Source organism: Perna viridis, chromosome 12 (genome assembly GCF_037379345.1).
Source record: "Perna viridis isolate PV_CMFRI_1.1 ecotype Kerala chromosome 12, ASM3737934v1, whole genome shotgun sequence".
NCBI classification, from domain to species: Eukaryota; Metazoa; Mollusca; class Bivalvia; order Mytilida; family Mytilidae; genus Perna; species Perna viridis.
In genome coordinates, this window is record NC_142456.1 from 7,445,165 (window position 1) to 7,464,277 (window position 19,113).

Below are 19,113 nucleotides of genomic sequence, written 5' to 3' on the forward strand. Positions count from 1 at the left end.
TGGCTTTTGAAGAACATGAAGGGAGGGTACATGTATATAACCAATCTAAGCCCTTTATTTTTATAGTTTTCTTTTTTCTTTCATTAACTTCGAAATTTACATTTTTATTTATTTAAATCTGCTGATAAAATTACTATTTTATTTCTATTTTTTACAGCAAGAGAAACAAGGAAAGAGAAAATTAAGAAGAAATTTAAAGATTTCAATAAAAAAGACATGGAAGGATCTGATATGGATGCATTTGTTGATGTCAAAGTAAGTTGGCCTTTTAAAATTATTAGATTTTGGTTTTCCTGCACTTCCTGACAATTGTGTAAAGTCACAAGTTGTTTTAGTTCTGACCTACGCAGTGTTTGCCATATGAGTTTCTGACAACAAGCTTAAGCTCAAAAGTTTTAATGAACCTTTATAGAAATCATTGGCATGTTAGCCAAATTCTGCAAGCACACCAGTATTTTTACCAGCCATTGCGGTCAGGCTGATGGTCAGTTTTGAAGACCTCCTACACATGTATATATCTTGATTCCCCTACCCAATTCTAGTGCTTGTAAAATTGTCCTTGAAAATTTGATTTTTGTTTAAACTTGTTATCCCAATGTCCACTTGGTATCAATAGTGATGTTATATTTGTCACCCTGTGATATACTTGTGAGCCCTCTAGAACTCCATGGGTTTTCACTCATTGATTTCCTGGTAACAGTAATGGTTTGACTTATTTTCGAGCACTTTTTTAATAACATTTCAAGATTTTGATTTTAATGTTCAGCTTCTGAATTGTAGAATTTTATTTTAATTTTTTTAGACTGTAAAGGAAGCTGAACCTGAGGCCCCAACGACAGAAAAACCAGTTGAAGTTGAGGTGACACCTGTAGAACAAGAAGTCAAACAGACACAACCAGAAGTAGAACAGATTCCAGTTGTACAGATCAGTGTAGAGGATAAAGTTCAACAAGAAAATGAGAAAAATACGGAAATGTCTGCAGAAGAGGAGACTGAATCGACAGGACAGAAACTTAGATATACATATAAAGAAGGTAGATTTTGTTCAGATAAAAATAGTATAACATGTACATGCATGTTTACATACATGTCTTCCTGTAATGCCATGAATAGAATCACCATAAAATTAAATTTTGAATTTTGTTCATTGTTGCTAGAAATATGAGCTCTTAAAAACATTTTGTGGCAAGCATGGCATAGTCTAAATAAAATTAGGTGGTAGATTCTTATCCCTCCTGTCTCTGAAAAATTGACAAAAATAAAAAATTAGGCTGGGATTTTAAAATCGTACATTTACAATATGATGCAATATGATTCACCCATACTCAAATATTTAGAAGAGATTATTTGAGAGCATGGAGTGGGTAGATTTGTACTCATTTTAACATGGGTATGTCATTTATATTGGATGATTTAACACGGAGTTGTTAAATGAGAACATTAATGCCAAACCCAAGTTAAAATGAGTACAGATCTACTTCCGGAAGGACTTATTTCTTTTCTAATATGACAAATACGTTAATTTTTGTGACGAAATTTTCCCTAGGCGTAGCCAAAGTAATGGCTGTTCCGTTTAACCTCCCCTGTATGGAAGTTGGATTAAATTTGTATATTTATGTCATCATATGTGTTAAATGTGTGTGTATATATATATATAATTAATTGATTTCAATTAGCTAACCTCTCAGTCGTTAAATCATCGCGTAAATGTTGTTAAATGAGTGTTTTGTCTGGAATCGACAGCGAAAGGAAAGAGACAGTGCGCAGGTGCTAAATGTGTGGTTGTACAGACATGTACTGTTTGAATATGAAGATGTCATGTTAGAATTACTGATAATGCAAAAATAATTAGATATAGTAATAACATAAACGGCCAAGTGAAATAATAACCACGATATTTCAGATCAATGGAGTCCAATTAATATGGAAGGAAAGAAACTATATGATAGAGAATTCTTACTTCAAATGCAGTTTGCTGAGAAGTCTACAACCAAACCAAAAGGCTTACCTGATTTGCCAGATATTATTTTAGACACAGTAAGATTCCAGTTCTGAATTTTTCTTTTTAAGGAATGACTGTTATATTTTTTTTGGTCTATGAAGAAATAACCTCGATTATGTGATGCACACTAAATAACCTGCATAGCAAATTATTTTCAAGTGTACACCATTGGCATTTGGGTTATTTCAAATAGACTGAAAAATTATAACAGCCAGTTCTACATTTAATTTTTAATAAAATTCAACGAGTAAACCATCGGAAAAGTTTGATGATGGATACCATTTTTAATCCAGTCAGAAAGTGTGTTACTTCTGAAATTAAATTATCAATGATAAATTAACTTTTTAATTTAATCTGAATGATGTGCAATAAAAGCTGTTTTAGTTCTAATAATGACTTTTTGAAAACATTGGTATAACTGAAAAAGAAAAGGTGAGTTCATGAATGTGTCTTTAGGGCATGACACAAAAACTCGATGTTAAAAGTATTCAAATTTTATGAACTGATCAATTTTTACTACCAATGGGATTTGGGCTAGTGGGTAAAGGGGAGCACTGATATTAAAACCCTTCATTGTTTTTCTCCTTAACATTTACTAAGAATTAAGAAAATGCTGTTTAATCACATACATAATATGTTCAAGTGCAAACTTTGTCTTTATATGATATGTTTGTTTCTCAGTCTCTAAAAGCTGGGTTTGAAATTTGTATGTTGTCCTTATTTGATCACACTTTTTAAGTTGTCTTCGTAAATTGCAGCCACTGATGGTCAGTAATGCCAGAGGTCCTAGAGAATTCAGTTTTTCAGCCGCCGCTGGTGGAGGATTTGATTTCACACCTGGATATGTGAAAGGAACACCATCTAGAGTAAGTCATTCCTTACAAAAGTAATCAGCAGTAAGCACTTATCAAAAAAAGTAATGACATAATAAAAGATTTAAAACAGTGCTTCTAAATTTTGACTTCTTAAAGCTCTTCCAAAAACTTTCAGCAGGGTGCTTTTTGTGCATTCTAACACAAAAATGTTTCAGATAGCACTAAAGTGTATCAAAATTTTCAACAACGACTAGACTGAATAATATAGGATTTATATAGGATCAACTAGCCCGAAACAAGAAAACTACACATCATTTCACGAGCACAAATCAATTTTTAGTAGCTTCAGGCTAGTGACTAAAGGCAAGTACTGGCACCATCTTCTAACATATAGTCATACACCATTGTCTAGGGAAGGAAAACACACTAATGATAGTGAATTCAATGTTCCTCATAAGTCACTTTCCTGTTCATTACACATAAAAGTTCTTTATTTCTAGGAAATAATTTTCAGGACAATGTTTTCTCATTAAAAATACCAGCAGTTTCAGTCCTGAAACAAACTCATTGTGAGAAAATGAATCTTACATCACCTATTCTTTTGCAAGGTTGGGAAATGAAAGATGTCCTGGAGCAAGAAATATAAAAATATTCTTTGTGTTGTTAAGAAATAATTAAATCTTTCCGTGAGGTTGTTAATATTTCCATATCAACCATTCACATGGGTTTTAAATTCTTAATTCCATTTGTAGGTCATCTTGAGTAATATGATATTTTGAATTTATTTTTTAAGAGTGGGAATTTACCAAAGCGTAATTCACAACAAAAGAGAATACCTGACCGACCCAGTGCACAGAAAGTTATTAATTTGTCATCAATGCAACAAGAAGTTAAATTACACAAAGCAGAATCAGCTTGGAAGCCATCACACAAAGAGGCCAAAGAGGAAAAGAATGCTGAAGAACTTAAGACTGAGGTAGGTGCATAGCTATATCAATCAATTCAGATTTGTATAAATTCATAGGATATGATGGATCTCACCTACTGCTTTGAGTATTTACAATGTATTAGCTATATGCAGTGTTTAAACTGGTTAAGCTGATGAAGAATCACTCCATTTTGTAACCTGATGAGAAATTATTCCATTTTATAACTCGATTATGTTGTGTTTTAAACTTGTATACAGGGATGATTTTTTCCCGCTTATTAGCTATTTCAAATCCGGATTTTACCGTTACGCTTCTTTTTTTTTTTACTGTATATTTACTTACAATTTTGCCAATTTCTGCTTCGTTTGTAGACCTAGTAAAATCATCCCTGTGTATAGCAAAGACAAAAAAAATATGTAATTATTCTTAAGAGATCCAAAATAGGATTAAACATAACTGTCCACAGAAAATGTAAATCTATTTAAAAATTGTCATGATTTAATCGCAACTACTTTCGTGACATTATCTGTTAAGAAAGTTTTGATTTTAAAAGAACACTCAGCATGAATCATGTACATATACTTTCAAATAACATTGTGTAACTATTTCAGGATTTGTACAAGAAAGCCAGGGGTATTCTTAACAAACTTACACCCCAGAAATTTCAGACTTTGGTCAAACAAATGTCAGAATTGGAAATCACATCTGAGGAACATCTGAAAGGGGTTGCTCAACTTGTTTTTGAAAAGGTAAATATCAAAATGTTTTGACATAAACTTGGCAAGTCTTAACCTGATCGAATGTTTACAGGAAAGTAGATTAAACTTATTATCAGACTCAAGTCTTCCTTTTGCAGTTCTAAGGCTTCTGGCAATTTTTCGTGTGTTGCAAGTTGACTTTTATACAACTTTTCCACATTATGTGAGACTTTTTCAGAATAGTCCAGCAATTAAAAAACTGTGTAAGAAACAATAGAATTCTGTACCTGTTAATGGAAAATGAAAACTGAAATTTTATTTACTTTTGTGTTTTTAGGCAATTGCTGAACCGGGATTTAGTGTAGCCTATGCCAGCATGTGCAGATATCTGACTTCGGTATGTTAGAAGAAATAGAAGTGGTATTTATTATCACTTCAAAGATATATTATGTTTCGTCAAATGAAATGCTTTATCAAATGTTTGCTGCTGTCTTGACTCAAGTGTTGAATGGATGTCTCTTAAGAAAAACTTATTTTCAACCCATTGAGTTGAACAAATGGAAGAAAGATTTGTGTATATTTACCAGTTTATAATGGACTTAAACTTGACATTTTTAAGTGTCATTTAGCATTTGACATTCTGATAGTGCTAACACAGAATACACGAGTATTCTAGGCTGGTTTTTTCTTCTTTTTTTTCTTTTTTTTTTTTTTAGCTCATTGAAACTTTTACCACTATTGTTAAAATTAAAATTGATTGTTTTCTCTAGATTAAAGTACAGTCAGAATCCAAACCAGGAGAATTTGTAAACTTCCGTGCTATTCTGCTCACTAGATGTCAGAGAGAGTTCGAACAAGACAAAAAGAATGATGATGACATTCAAAAAATGAGAGTTCAGTTGAAGGAAGCAGCGGTAGGTAGTATATGATATAGAATTTGCTTTATTAAGAATTAGGTATATTTTTATGTGAAGCTTGTTAATGCTGCTACATAAGGAGATACTGTATTTGAATATTATTGGTGTCCATCGTGAATATGATAGAATGGCTATTTCAACCATTTTTTTTTAAATCAGGAATGATAATATCAAACCTTCAAATATAATTCAAGTATCTCCCATTCTAATGCTCTTAAAATGAGCTTGTTGAATAGTTCAATTTCAATAAAATTATAAATTAACATCTTCATTTGCTAAAAAAGATTACTGAACTTCAATCAAAATTAATGCCATGAAATTTGGGATGTTATCCACTGAATATGCAAGTTAAAGCAAATATTGAATTATAATTCAATGAAGGACCAAAATTTTTCAATGTTGTTTGCAGCTAAAGTTGTATGAAATGTTGTGATTGGTCATTTGAGCCAAATAGTAGAAAAATGAGAAAAATTCCAGAGAAAAAAATAAAAGAGTGACATATTTGTTCTGAATGATATTGAATTTCTAATTTAATAGTTATAAAACTGTGTATTAATTTCATTTTTTAGGAAGATAAGAAGGCTCAAATCGAAGAAGAAATAGAACTTGCTGAAACCAATAATAGAAGAAGATCTCTTGGAAACATCAGGTTTGTATTGAAGATATAAGTTGAAGTGTAGAAAAGGTCTCAGTCATATTTTCTTATTTGTATTTCGGCCTTTCATCTCTTTCACTGATCCATTTGTAAAATCGTATTATATGTTACACTAACTGATCTCAGATATAAAATATTTTGAGAACTTGATCGTAAGATATTATTTATTACTCCAAGTTGAAAGTATATCTTGATACATCCCTTTTATTTTGTAGATTTATTGGTGAATTGTTTAAATTGAAGATGTTGACAGAACCTATCATGCATGAATGTGTGTTTAAATTGCTCAATAATAAGGATGAAGAGAGTTTGGAATGTTTATGTAAATTGTTAAGGACAATAGGAAAAGAATTAGACTCTGATAAGGCCAAGGTAAGATATTTTTATGGATCACAAGTTGCCACTAAAATTTCAACAGATATGAATTATACTTAAACATCTGTTGTACTTAGATCTAAGAGGTATTGTTAACAAATATTATTGTTCTTCTTTCTTAATGTATCTAAAATTTGATGTATATTATGAAAATGAATAAACTATCGTTATTTGACTTGAGAGTTATATCTTCTCATTGATAATGATGAATATGGAAATATTAAACTAATGATAGAAGTCTGTCTTCAAAGGGACAAATATAATCATGAATTTCAAATGAAAACCAGTTGATGATGATCAAAAGTTATCCCTGTCTTACACCAATAGTGGTGGTGAACACTTGAATTCCTCGTTACTGAAACTGGTCTAGTGAGAATTTAGTATACACATGTTGATACAAAGTAAATTTTAACTTTTTTCACATCGTTTCTATCGGTCAATTGTGAATTGGATGGTCAGTATGTGTTCTTGCTATTATCATTTTTACATTTCTGGATTATGAGATTAAAAAGTATTTTAGTGAATTCACACTTACTGCTAAATAAAACTAAGGAGAATATTACAAGTTCCTTTATGTTAATATTTTTTAGCCTCGAGTTGATCAGTACTTTCAAAGAATGCATAAAATTGTAGAAGAAAAGAAGACATCTTCAAGAGTCCGATTTATGTTACAAGATATCATTGAACTCCGACAGGTTTGTAGTTACTGTTAGTACTGTTTCCTGCTAGAAACTGGCAAAGAGACATACACTCAACTCATTTCATGGGAAAGAGTGTTGAAAAATTGGCATTTAAAAACTGTTCAACCAGTTGATGATGATGCAAGTTATCCCTGTCTTACACAAACAGTGGTGAATAAGTGAATTCCTTGTTACTGAAACTGGTTTTACTAAATTGTGGTAAATTTGATTTACATTTTAAGTGTCAGTCTGTCTAAGAATCGGGCAGTGGATGAATTGTGTTATGAAAAAACCCATCATTTTAATGGCATAATTTGACTATTTGCACCATCAGAATCAAGGAAAAAAGACAATATTTTCCATATCTTGTTGGTGCATTGAATTTCATTTCATTCAAATGCACTGAAAATGAACATTTTCAGGGCAGATAAGTATCTCAAAAATCTCATTTTTTCTAACATTCTATTGAAAAATTTCTGAGCAAAGCCAGTGATGCAGAGATCAAATAATGGTCTTTTCAAATATAGAAAGTATCCTTGAGTCATATTACATTGTCAGATCGGTGGGGTTATGACGTGCAGGTTTCTGATTTTTCCCATGTTGCCTGATCCTTACAAACACTTTCACTTAATTACCAAATGTAACAGTGAAATGATTATGTGATGGTACTCTAACTGCAATTAACATAGTAAATTTATGAATAGGTTTGATACAATTATTTCAAATTGTTCGGCACTTAGTGCATTTTGTTGAGCATTCATGCAAGAAAAGCTGTGTTTTTGATATTTACATGCAGTTGCTTGTTATGTAACAAAATATAATCATGCTGTATTTCTGATTACAGTTTTGAACTTATGTCTTCAATTGTAGAGTAATTGGGTACCGAGAAGAGATGAAAATAATCCTAAAACAATAGAACAGATTCATAAAGAAGCCAAACAGGAGGAGGCCGAGAAACAGATCTTACTGAATACAATTTCTGTCCAACAGAGGACACAACAGCCAGGTGGTGCTAGAGGAAGTAGGGGTGGAGGTAATGGAATGAATAATGGGTATTAGGGAGGAGTGAAGATATTATGGCCAGTGTGGGCTTTTGATTGTCAAACTGCTGTAGATATTGTCATTGGTGGCTGTGTCTTCTTTATGTGTACTCTGTACATACATTTCATAGAATGTCAAACCAGTTGATGATGATCTGAGTTATCCCTGTCTTACACAAAGAGTGGTGAACAAGTGAATTCCTCGTTACTGAAACTGGTTCAGATTTCATCTGTTTATATACTGTAGATGATGAAAGTAACTTCAGTTGTAAAGTGGCTATTTCATGCATACAATATTCAATGGAGTATTTGTCTCGGGTTTCTGGTTATTTCTATTATAATCCAGCTTGTGTATGGACTTGACTGAATGCGGAAAATTTTATCTGATCTTATTAGATATATAAATTTGTCCTTTTCCTTTTTCCATTCAATCGGGGATTATCCAATTAAAATTTGTCTGCATTTTTAGGTCCTAGAATGGGTGGTCAGCCTGGTATGGGTGGTGGTACCCCAGATGGCTGGAACACTGTTGGTGGTGGTAGACCCAACATGAGAGGAGAGCGGCAAACTATTGATCCTTCAAGACTGAAATTATCTAGGGTATGTACTTGAAAAAATTAGTGATTTAATCTCTGAACAGATATTATGTACTTACAATTAGTAGCAACTGAAGTTAGCTAATGTTAACACCAATTCAGTTTTCAGTTTTTTGTGTTAAAACTGGAACTTCTTGGTTCAATTTCAGGTAGTTGCTATCTACCATAGCTCAGTTTTGTAATACATAGGACTTCAAAGTAATCAGAAAACTTCATAAAGTTAAAGATATTCTATTCTACTTACCTTGAAAAAGCTGTTGGTTTAAGAATTCATGTTGTCAATGATGAATAACTAGTTATCCCTGTCTGAAATCATGGTGGTGACAATGCAGTTCTGAGACACAATGCATTTGAATAAATATAGGTTCTAATATCTTGAGGTTTTAGGTTTAAGAGAAGTAAAAATGTTGATTGTCTTTATATTACAGCAAAATGTTGATGAGAATATTCAGTTGGGACCTGGGGGTGGTGCTGCAAGATTTTCAGGCTGGGGACGTGGAAGCTCAGGTGGTGGTGCTTCTAAATCTTCTCAAGAGCAGGAGAAACAAGCACCAGGAAATAGGTAAAGCATCCAATTAGTGTCTGTGTGACTCTGTAAGAATCACTTGAAAGATAGAACTTAATTAGGTGTCCTATGGAGAAATGACTTGCCTGACATTGTTCTTAAAAAAAAAAGACATCTACCAGACATGCTTCTCTTCTGTTATTATTTTTTTTTTTCAAATCTGGAATTTACTGTTCGATTTCTTTTTTTACACTATGTTTACTTCCAATGTTGTAAATTTCTGCTTTTTTTGTTGGCTTTGTGATATCTTGCCTGCTCACTATTATTCAATTGTTTTGTTTTAATTATTGTGCTTTAAGTGCAAGAATTGCATTTTTAAAGGATTTTTATTTCATCTTCATGAACCATCCATTTCAATTCCTTGGAAACTCTTTGATTGAACTTAGATTAAATTATAACTTAACTTGTAGATTTTCAGCACTCAGCAAACCTGAGGAAGAAGGACGATCACGGTACGGTGTTAGTCCTGCTAGGGATGGTGGTAGAGGCAGAGGATTTGGTCGACCAAGGGGCATAACTCCAAGGTCTTCACAAGAACAAGAGAAAGAAAGAGCTCTTGCTGCTGCTAGGTAATGTGAAAGATAAGAGCTAGAATTAGTTCTACAATAATATATTCAGTAAATATGTCAAGTAATGTTTATAAAAAGTTGAAGATAAAAACCAGTTGATGATGATTTAAAGTTATCCCTGTCTTACAAAAAAGTGGTGAGTAAGTGAATTCCTCGTTACTGAAACTGGTTTTATGTAATGCTACTTCAAATTAAATGCTATGATACCAGAACTGACTCGTAGTAGTCTGTATATGACGATGATAAGATAAGTTTTGGAGTGTTTCTAATGGAGGAGGTTAAATGATATACATTTATCTTCACTATGTTGTAAGTTAGCTACAAATCTAATAGATCTGAATTCAGAATGTTTGAGTAAGAGATAATCAGAGGCAAAAAGATTGTTTTTAATTATTGAAAGATCAAACTTATATTCATTATTTTGGAATTACAGGTCAATCGCTGGTGGTCAAACCACACCAAGAGAAGGACCTAGCAGGGAAAGCAGCAGAGGACGTGAGCCAAGAGAAAGCTCTTCTAAAGAGCTTGAAGTGGCTGCACCTCAATCTCGGGAAATATCCGAAGATGATATGATTAAGAAAACACATGCAATATTAGACGAATACCTCCATATACAAGATATAAAGGTAATTTAAGAAGTTCATCTGCAGAATTTGAGCAAATATATAAAGATACAAAGTACGACATCTTTAACCCAAGATTAATTTTTCTTTATGTGTGGCTAGAATTTAGGGTTGAGATTCCCAAGGGAAGGCATTATTCAGTAACAATAAGTTTTGTCCAGTATTTATTTTTAAATTGTCATTAGAACATATAAAACATGATGATTACTGGTCAAATTTCTAGTATTAGCCACAGCTCCTTTGGAATTACTCCTGGAAAAACAGTTGCATCAATTTAATTCAAGGTTGGATTGCGTAATTTTTTGTATTCCCAGTACATTTGATGTGTGTGGTTTTTAGTTATACCCCTGCTCTGTAGGAGGGTGATATAATTTACTTTTATCCATTATTCCTTCATTCTATAACACACTTTTTCAAATCAGTATTTTTAACATCTGTAAATCACAGGTTATTCATAATTTCTTGTTTGGTTTTGAATTGATACTGTTTACAATTGTATTACAATTCTAGGGAAATCCGTTTGCATGGTTTGTCAACAGACATGTATGTGGATTTATGAGTTTATGTAGTTTGTTGGTGCATTCAATTTTCAATGGATTTTAAAATTTTGTTGGATAATTTGGTTTACCAAATTTGATCTTAGGTGGGTAGACTTTGGGTAAGGGACATAATTTCTTACTAATCATTGGAATGTTTATATTCACATTTGACATCAATTTCACGTAAAGCATCAAAGTAACTTGGATTGATTTCATTCTGTTTCAAAGCAAAGCTTGATAGGCTTTGGTGAAATTGAATATGATACAAAAGTATCACTGATTTCAAGGGTTATGTCCCTTACCCTAGGTCTACCTCCATAATTAACCATTGCTCTTTTTTCATTTGCACTGTTCGAACTACTACCTATTTTTTTTTTCTCTTACAGGAAGCTCTTCAATGTGTAGAAGAACTAAACTCACCCTCTACCATACATGTGTTCGTATCTGAATGTATTAACCAAGTTCTAGAAAGATCTGGTGTCTCAAGACGACACACAGGTCTTTTGCTTCATGATCTAGTCAAGAAAAATGTCATTTCTGACAAACAGTATTTACAAGGGTTAGTATTTTATAGAAATTGGACAGATTTATTATGATTTTATTAAGTCACTTAACACAATCACACAGTCTGTGATGAAATTCTTTATAGTTATCCAGTTCTGATAAATTGATGAAGCTATTCTCTGAGACTTCTGGTTGTGTTTTCTTATGCGAATTATACAAGCAATTTTATAAGAAGAAAAAATGTAATTAAGACAGAACAGATATTGCTTTTTGAAGTTTGTTTAATCAGTAGTCTTCTTCCTTATTTTTGTTAGTATCTTGCAGTATGTAGAGGTTTTCAGAAGTTTCCCTGACTTAAGCCAAATGGTTGCAGATATTTATAGGAAGTTTGATTTAGGATATTGATAGGCTACAGATCAAGTATGAATATACAACTAGATTTTTTGTTTTTAAATAGCCTGAACACAGTTCTTGGATATGCAGAAGATATGGAAATAGACATTCCAAAAATCTGGCAGTATTTTGGTGAACTGTTAGGCCCAATGGTACAAGATGGCAGTGTTCCACTGAGCTTCCTCAAAGAGGCTTGCCAGCCTCTCAAAGAAAGTGGCAAAGCTGGAATTTTAATGGCAGAAATATTACATGATGCTAGTGACCGTGAGGTAAGAAAATTTTCTCCACATCAGGATGCCGAATTTAATTTAAAAAATATCTGAACTAATTCTTACTTTTTTTGCCAAAAATCAGGTTATAGTAAGGTGAATGTCAGGAATGTAGAAAACTGTTTTCTTAACACATTTCTCAGCAAATTCTCATTGCAGCATCTTGATATTTGGTATCCAGCATCAGGTACAGGTCCCATATCAAAGGATCCAATTCCAGACCTGTCAGACGTCTACTTCCTGTTCACCGAATATGGCCTTTTTCTGTCATTGACCAATTTTTCTGAAGTCCTGTATAACACTTTTGGATTAAAGCCAAGCTAGTCTACATTTGTGTCTCTTCAACATATGAAATGTGAAATAAATACTACACAACTGCTTTAGTACATTGCATATCATAGAAAATTTGGTACACCAATACTCTCCGAGGATAATCATATGTCTTTTTTTTTTAACAGGGTCATAAAAAAGTTGGTGATTTATGGAGAAAGTCTGGTTTAGAATGGTCAGATTTTGTACCTGAAGATCAGATCTCTCAATTCTTAAAAGATAAGGTATGCTTTATTTAAATGTTGTGGGGTGCAAGGTTATCATGTATGGTGTGAAATTTCTGTAAAAATGATTGTGCTTTTGAATATACTTAGGTGTTTATAAGTTGAATCAAGTCGAGATCTTCTTGCATGAAAATGAATCATAAACAAGTGTTGTCATAAAAAAACCTTGTTTTTGCCTGTGATCATTTCTAATGTGTATTTTTCAAAGATTTTGATTTTAAAATATTACTTGTTAATAATTGTAGAAACTAGACTTTACCACTGGGGATGGAAGTCAGCCAACAACCCCTACAGTCAGAATGCCATTAGATAGAATACAGACACATCTACAAGACTTAATAGTAAACTCTTGTGTCAAAAATGAGGAAGTGTTCGATTGGATAGAGGTAAGGAGTGTTAAGTAGTAGCCTTTGTAAGAATCATGCAAAATCTGAAAAATGTGATACACCCCAAAAAAAGCTACATATTTTTATTTTTGTAATTAAATTGTTTTATGGGTCTATACTATGAAATGTATACTTATTCATTCAAATCTGCCTGCTCTTAGGAGATAATCCACATTGAAAATCCAGTAGATTCTATTGTATTTGGCGTCGTTTACAGAGTTATCTCCCTTAATTTTGAAATCTGCTGTGCATTCTATATAATTTTTATCTCCTATGAGCACGGGTTATGTGAAAAACCACATGTTAATTTCTGTTTACTCTGACATTTCAAACAAAATTTCAAAAATAAAAATATGTAGGCTTTTTACCCATGAATCACATTTTGCATGATCCTTAGCTGGAGAGCTACTTAAATTGTGGAAAAAGTAGGCTTATTGTACAAGTGTAATTGTTTGATTTGGTAAACTTTTGGCAACATTGAAATGAAAGACCAGTTGATGATGATCTGAAGTTATCCCTGTCTTACACAAACAGTGGTGAACAAGTGAATTCCTCGTTACTGAAACTGGTATAGATTTTGTTACTGAATATGTTATTTATGCTAAGAACAACTTCAATCTATAAATGATTGAAAAAGACTTAATGTACAGTCTTGACAGTAGACTGACCCACATGCCCATACTTTTTTTTACTGAACTTTTTATGTAAGCATAGCTGGCCTACAGGTGGAATAGAATTTATACCAGTTTTTTTGAAGACTTAATTTAAAAGTCTTAGAACTTCTTAAAATATTAATTTTACGTCTAAGGCAACAGAAACAATTATTATATAGATAGCAGTGTTTAATTGAGTGTTCCCAGTGTAATAAATTTTGATAATTCACACTGTGAAATAAATTCAGTAATCTCACTCTTGCACTCTCTCTTGTCAAAACTTCACAACATGAATATCAATCTGCCGCTCAAAACTAGAAATTCATGTTGGAAAAAACCATGGGTAATGGGGAAAATTAAACGTCCATGTGTGTTGGAGATAACGCTATGCTAATTTATGTTTTTATACGCCCGTCTAAGACGGGACATATTATGTATAGCATTTAGGTTACAGAGACCACCAATTCAACCAATGAGCATTTGGAACGTACGCAAAAATAGTCCTACGCAGAAATTACCCCTGTTCCTCATAGTGGTGTGAAAAAAATTCTCATCTTATTTAAAAAATTTAAACAGTTTCTGAAAGGAAAAACATTTCTGTACATTTTATAGGTGCATTTTGCTTCTTGTGATGTTAAGCCTAAATTTCTAAATATACCCCTATCTTGTGAAAACACTGGGATTTCCCATGCTATTTATAGACCCTTCACTTTGGTGACCAGTACTGCACTGCAAGTCTGCTAACCCCACATGCCATTCTGAGGATTGTGAGCTGACATATGTAGAATCATGCTGATATATAGTCCTCTGCAGGTTAAAATTAAGGTAAAGTCCAGGGAAGCCATTGAATATTGTGAAATTAGCATAGAAGCCTATGGGAAGTGGAATTAGTGGTTTCTAGCCTTTAAGGTATTTGACAGGGCTCACAGTACTTCTAGTTGATCATATAAGGCCAACATATTTTATAATCTGTTTTACGGGACCACTGACCCTATTTTAGCCAAAAATAAAATAAAAATAAAAGTACATGCATGTCGTTTTATTTTTGTAAATTCTGCTGACTCCTGGAATATTTGTGAGAAAATCCCATGCTAAAAATAAAAGAAAATAGATCATTGGACAAGTAAAAAAGAAGTGACCAATCAGCGATTTTTTTATTCTAGTAAGCTATTGGAAGATCTCAGCATTTATCATTAGTTAATGAAAAACACTGAAGGTCAATGGTCAACCACAACAGTAATGCGTACGAGGGTCAGCCTATGATTATTTCAAACTCGTCATTATTGGGGATTACAGAAAGGTGAATGTTTCTCTATCCATCAACGAAATAATTGATGAGATTGTCGATGAGAAAGCTGCGGTTGTCATAACAAAGGTGTCCTGCCATGGTCACACGAACATTTTTATTGTGCAAACAGCTTCATGAGGATTAATATATTTAATGCATGATCATGAAATAAATGCTTATTTACCAAACAACATTCTCGCACACTGCCTTACTTACCAGCGGGCAATATTATCTTAAAAGTTATGTCTTAATCTCAACATATCTAGTAACACAGTAGAAACGTTCTGCACATAAATTATTTACATTTTAAAGAGCTTTTAAGAGTCGTCCTACATTCCACCTCCATAATTGATACTGACGTAACCAACTACTTCAATACCAATTGCAAATTCAAAATAATCATCTTGTATAGAAAACGCTCCTATCTAACCACCAAAGATAAGATCATCCTATACGGATAAATTAAAGGAATCACATTTATATACTGTACTGGGTAAACATCTTGCCTATAATTACCATTTTTTTCTGGCTTGGACAGCTGATGATTACTGGTCATTATAATAATTGTACATGTCATTATTTAATCAACACAGACCTTTTTTAAATTTAACTATCAAATTACATAAACCAAAGATCGATGGACAACACTGCACATCTTAGCTGCAGCTTTTTCAAGACCATTTCACCTACCAATAAAACCATTATCAAAACACGTCATATAAATAAAAATGCTGACATCCAGTCATACCTAGGACACGATACAAATGTGATGCTCCAATTAATAACCATAACTGATCAGTGACAATAAGATCAAATGTGGCGTGGGTTCTGATGTATTTACCAAGGCAAAAATATATTGTCAGAGGGGTCGAAATGTTCAGATATGACTTGAAGTACACATTCAAAACAATTATTTTGGAAATGTAACCAAAAACTTGGAAAGGAGTACAAATGTATCTACACATCGAAAATATTTTTACACATCTTCTTTCCAAAATTTTTGTGTATTCTCTGTTTCATTGTGAAAACGGTATTGATCAGTCTTAATAATTGTCGAAGTGAAATGTATATTAAAATCGGGTATCAAAAGCTTTTACTTTTCGCACATTTAGAATATAGCGAAAAAAAAGAAAAAAATGAAAGTGAAAAACAATTACTTTTATGTTTATATTTTCCATCGACTGACCAAGATTTTGACTTTTATTTTTATTTGCTTCCCTCAACCCAATTTTTTAAAAGAAAATCCCGTAAAACAGATTATATAAAAAAGTTGGTCTAAATTCATAAAAAGCATAAGGACAAGTAAAAAGGGCAACGGGCATATCATTCGCTTAAAGCGCAGCTCTTTATTCATTATTGCATCAATCTAAATACCTCATAGTCTCTACAAGACCTTTTATTCTCACATGTTGAATTGAAATTATTATTTTTTTGTACTTTCAGGCCAATTTGGATGATATTACCACCAAAGACAAGAAATTTATACGGGCGTTAATGACAGCTGTATGTTCTAGTGCAATAACTGGTATGTATGAAGAAAATGTCCCCTGTTAAAGTGTAGTTCGAGGAATAGTTACCCAAATTTATTATGACCTCAGCTACTGTATATGGCAAGTTACTGTCAGTTTAATCAACTACTCATGTTTAAACATAAGCTACACGAAGTAAATGTAAATGAAGTCTTTATAAATAACTGTCAACATTCATGTGAAAAAATGAAGTACCTGCAATCAGTGGTACACTTGATTTTTATTTGTCAACATGATATGTTTGAATTATGGGAAAAGTTAAAAATAGATGTGTACATGTATATCAGCAGAGTAGAAATCTTGTCACCCTGTATTTATTTAAACTGTCCTTTTTGTGTTTAATAGGCAAAGGTAATAATGCCAAGGTTGACCCTACCAAAGTAACGGCACGGGCTGCAGTTCTACTGAAGTACTTAGATCATTCGGCAGAGTTTGAATTGCAGGCTCTCTATGCATTGCAAGCACTTGTACATAAACTTGAGCACCCACCTGGTAAGTTAGAGACTGTCAGATTTAGGCTACTTGCATAATAATTCATACTTAATATTTGCCCGGAGATTTCTTGATCAAGGAAAAAAAGATTCCAAATTAAAACTAAATAAGAAATTCTCTTGAAACAATTAAATTATTCATTAGTTGTCAATTGATATAGTCATAGTTATGGACTTGAATTAATTTAAAGGAAACGTCTTCCAGTGTCAGATGAAATACTCTCTACACTGTAATAGTACTTGATGGACTTACATTAATTTTACTTTGTGTTGACAGGAGTTTTACGGACATTATTTGATACATTATACGATGAGGACATTATTTCTGAGGATGCCTTTAATCAGTGGGAAACAAGCAAGGACACTGCAGAACAAGAGGGTAAAGGTGTCGCTATGAAACAGGTCGTTCAATTTTTCACATGGTTACGGGAAGCCGATGATGATGTAGACAGCTGAGAATAACTTTATTTTAGTGACATTGTTTTTCTAATTGAGGGTACCTGCTGTTCCTACTGCCTATGATTATAATCATGATAGATGTGATTAATCATTTGATCTTGATTACATGTGGCTGTAGGGAGTTGACTGTTTCTGAAATCTTGTGTATGAATGGCAATTTGTGATCATGGATTACATACTTAAATGAAATGGTGTGGATCATGCATTTTCATGAATGCAGATATGGTTTTTATCATTCATATAAAAAATAAAAAAACCTTCAAATGTGATTTGAATCATACATGTTTATGGAAGCAGTAATCAGCAAATATATTTGTGTTAATAACATGGGTTGTACAAATTCATTAAACTGTGCATGTGTTATTTATTTCTGAAGCATGGTGGATGATTGGTCATATGCCATGTATCATCACGTATATATATATATTCCATTTTGTTGACATTTTATCAAAAGATTTTTAGTGATAAAGCATTTATGATGTGGCTGTTGGTGTGCTGTCACATACTCTCTGCTCAGCTGCCTTTCTCTCGTTATTTTGTATCAGATATGTTTTGATCTTCCCTAGCTGTGAAAGTTCTTAAAAGTGGTGTGAAGTATCAACATTAACAAGGACTTCATACAAAGTGCATTAAAGGAAAGGGAAGCTGAAAGAACTGGCATATGGTGCTACTAACTTATATGTATTGACCTTAAACATATTTCATGTGAAATGACATGAATACATGTGACTGAGAATGAAATGAACATTTGCATAATTTGTATTATATGTCAGATGCAATTTGAATATTTTGTGTTGAATATGCAAATGAGTAATTGTTTATGTCTTTGTGATAACTTATTATTTATGAAAAGATGAATATTATTTATGTTATTTTTTTGTCGTCTTGGAAACAAGAAAGTTATGTGTAATTGTTGATAAGATTTTGTTAATTTTTGTTTCTCATTGAATACTTGTTTTCAAGCTTTGAATGTATGTTGATTGAAGTTTCTGGATTCATTTGTTTCAGCATACATGTCAAAATTAAACTAAGCCTGAAATGCTTTTGACCTAAGACTGTGATTATAAGAAAGTATGTGACGATAAACCAGGGGGTGTAAATAATAAACCAAGATTGAATCTTAGTATGTGTTTGTCTTAAAGCCCTACTGTTAATTTTATATAGCAGTGAAAAAAAATTGCTGTCCATGTTGTTTGGCATTTGTAGACAATTTAATATCCTGACAATACCTTGAGTTTAAATGTATGGATCTTTCAGTCTTCACACATAAGCAGTAGTCCAAATCTCAAGGCTTGTCAAAACAGAGGTGGGCCTATAAAATTAATTACTACGGGTCACCATATAAAAATTTCTGAAAAATGTATTTCGTGGCCTGTGAACTGGAAAGTTAGTTCTGATGACTGATCTTTATGAATTAATACAATAAGGTGCCATACTTTATAAATGTATTGATCTTTATGAAAAAAACACCATAAGGTGCCATACTAAAAAAGGAAGGCTTGAATCCACTCTGGGTTTTTTTCTTAACTAAATGTAAATGGATCATTTTTTAATTGTACCATAAGGTGTCATACCACAAAAGGA

The 19,113-nt window shown here is 32.6% G+C and overlaps 1 protein-coding gene and 2 non-coding genes across 8 annotated transcripts in view; all 3 read left to right on the top strand.

Moving 5' to 3' along the window:
• LOC148601046 (eukaryotic translation initiation factor 4 gamma 3-like) overlaps nt 1-18,652 on the top strand; it is a 32,201-nt gene extending 13,549 nt beyond the window's left edge. For all 6 annotated transcript variants that reach the window (XM_088555606.1, XM_088555607.1, XM_088555609.1 and 3 more), the window contains 23 exons: nt 158-255; nt 803-1,034; nt 1,904-2,037; nt 2,761-2,868; nt 3,611-3,793; nt 4,358-4,495; nt 4,782-4,841; nt 5,215-5,358; nt 5,931-6,010; nt 6,232-6,388; nt 6,982-7,086; nt 7,942-8,104; nt 8,581-8,711; nt 9,136-9,269; nt 9,683-9,841; nt 10,275-10,467; nt 11,390-11,562; nt 11,965-12,169; nt 12,628-12,723; nt 12,969-13,109; nt 16,494-16,575; nt 16,925-17,071; nt 17,348-18,652. In XM_088555606.1, coding sequence (XP_088411732.1) covers nt 158-255; nt 803-1,034; nt 1,904-2,037; nt 2,761-2,868; nt 3,611-3,793; nt 4,358-4,495; nt 4,782-4,841; nt 5,215-5,358; nt 5,931-6,010; nt 6,232-6,388; nt 6,982-7,086; nt 7,942-8,104; nt 8,581-8,711; nt 9,136-9,269; nt 9,683-9,841; nt 10,275-10,467; nt 11,390-11,562; nt 11,965-12,169; nt 12,628-12,723; nt 12,969-13,109; nt 16,494-16,575; nt 16,925-17,071; nt 17,348-17,526 — 3,242 coding nt within the window. In that variant the 3' untranslated portion in view covers nt 17,527-18,652. The remainder of the gene's footprint in view (nt 1-157; nt 256-802; nt 1,035-1,903; nt 2,038-2,760; nt 2,869-3,610; nt 3,794-4,357; nt 4,496-4,781; nt 4,842-5,214; nt 5,359-5,930; nt 6,011-6,231; nt 6,389-6,981; nt 7,087-7,941; nt 8,105-8,580; nt 8,712-9,135; nt 9,270-9,682; nt 9,842-10,274; nt 10,468-11,389; nt 11,563-11,964; nt 12,170-12,627; nt 12,724-12,968; nt 13,110-16,493; nt 16,576-16,924; nt 17,072-17,347) is intronic.
• LOC148601047 (small nucleolar RNA R38) lies at nt 8,981-9,052 on the top strand. The gene has a single exon (XR_015917533.1). It is a non-coding gene; the product is annotated as a small nucleolar RNA R38 (small nucleolar RNA).
• LOC148601048 (small nucleolar RNA R38) lies at nt 9,932-10,011 on the top strand. The gene has a single exon (XR_015917534.1). It is a non-coding gene; the product is annotated as a small nucleolar RNA R38 (small nucleolar RNA).
• Nucleotides 18,653-19,113: the final 461 nt, after the last annotated feature.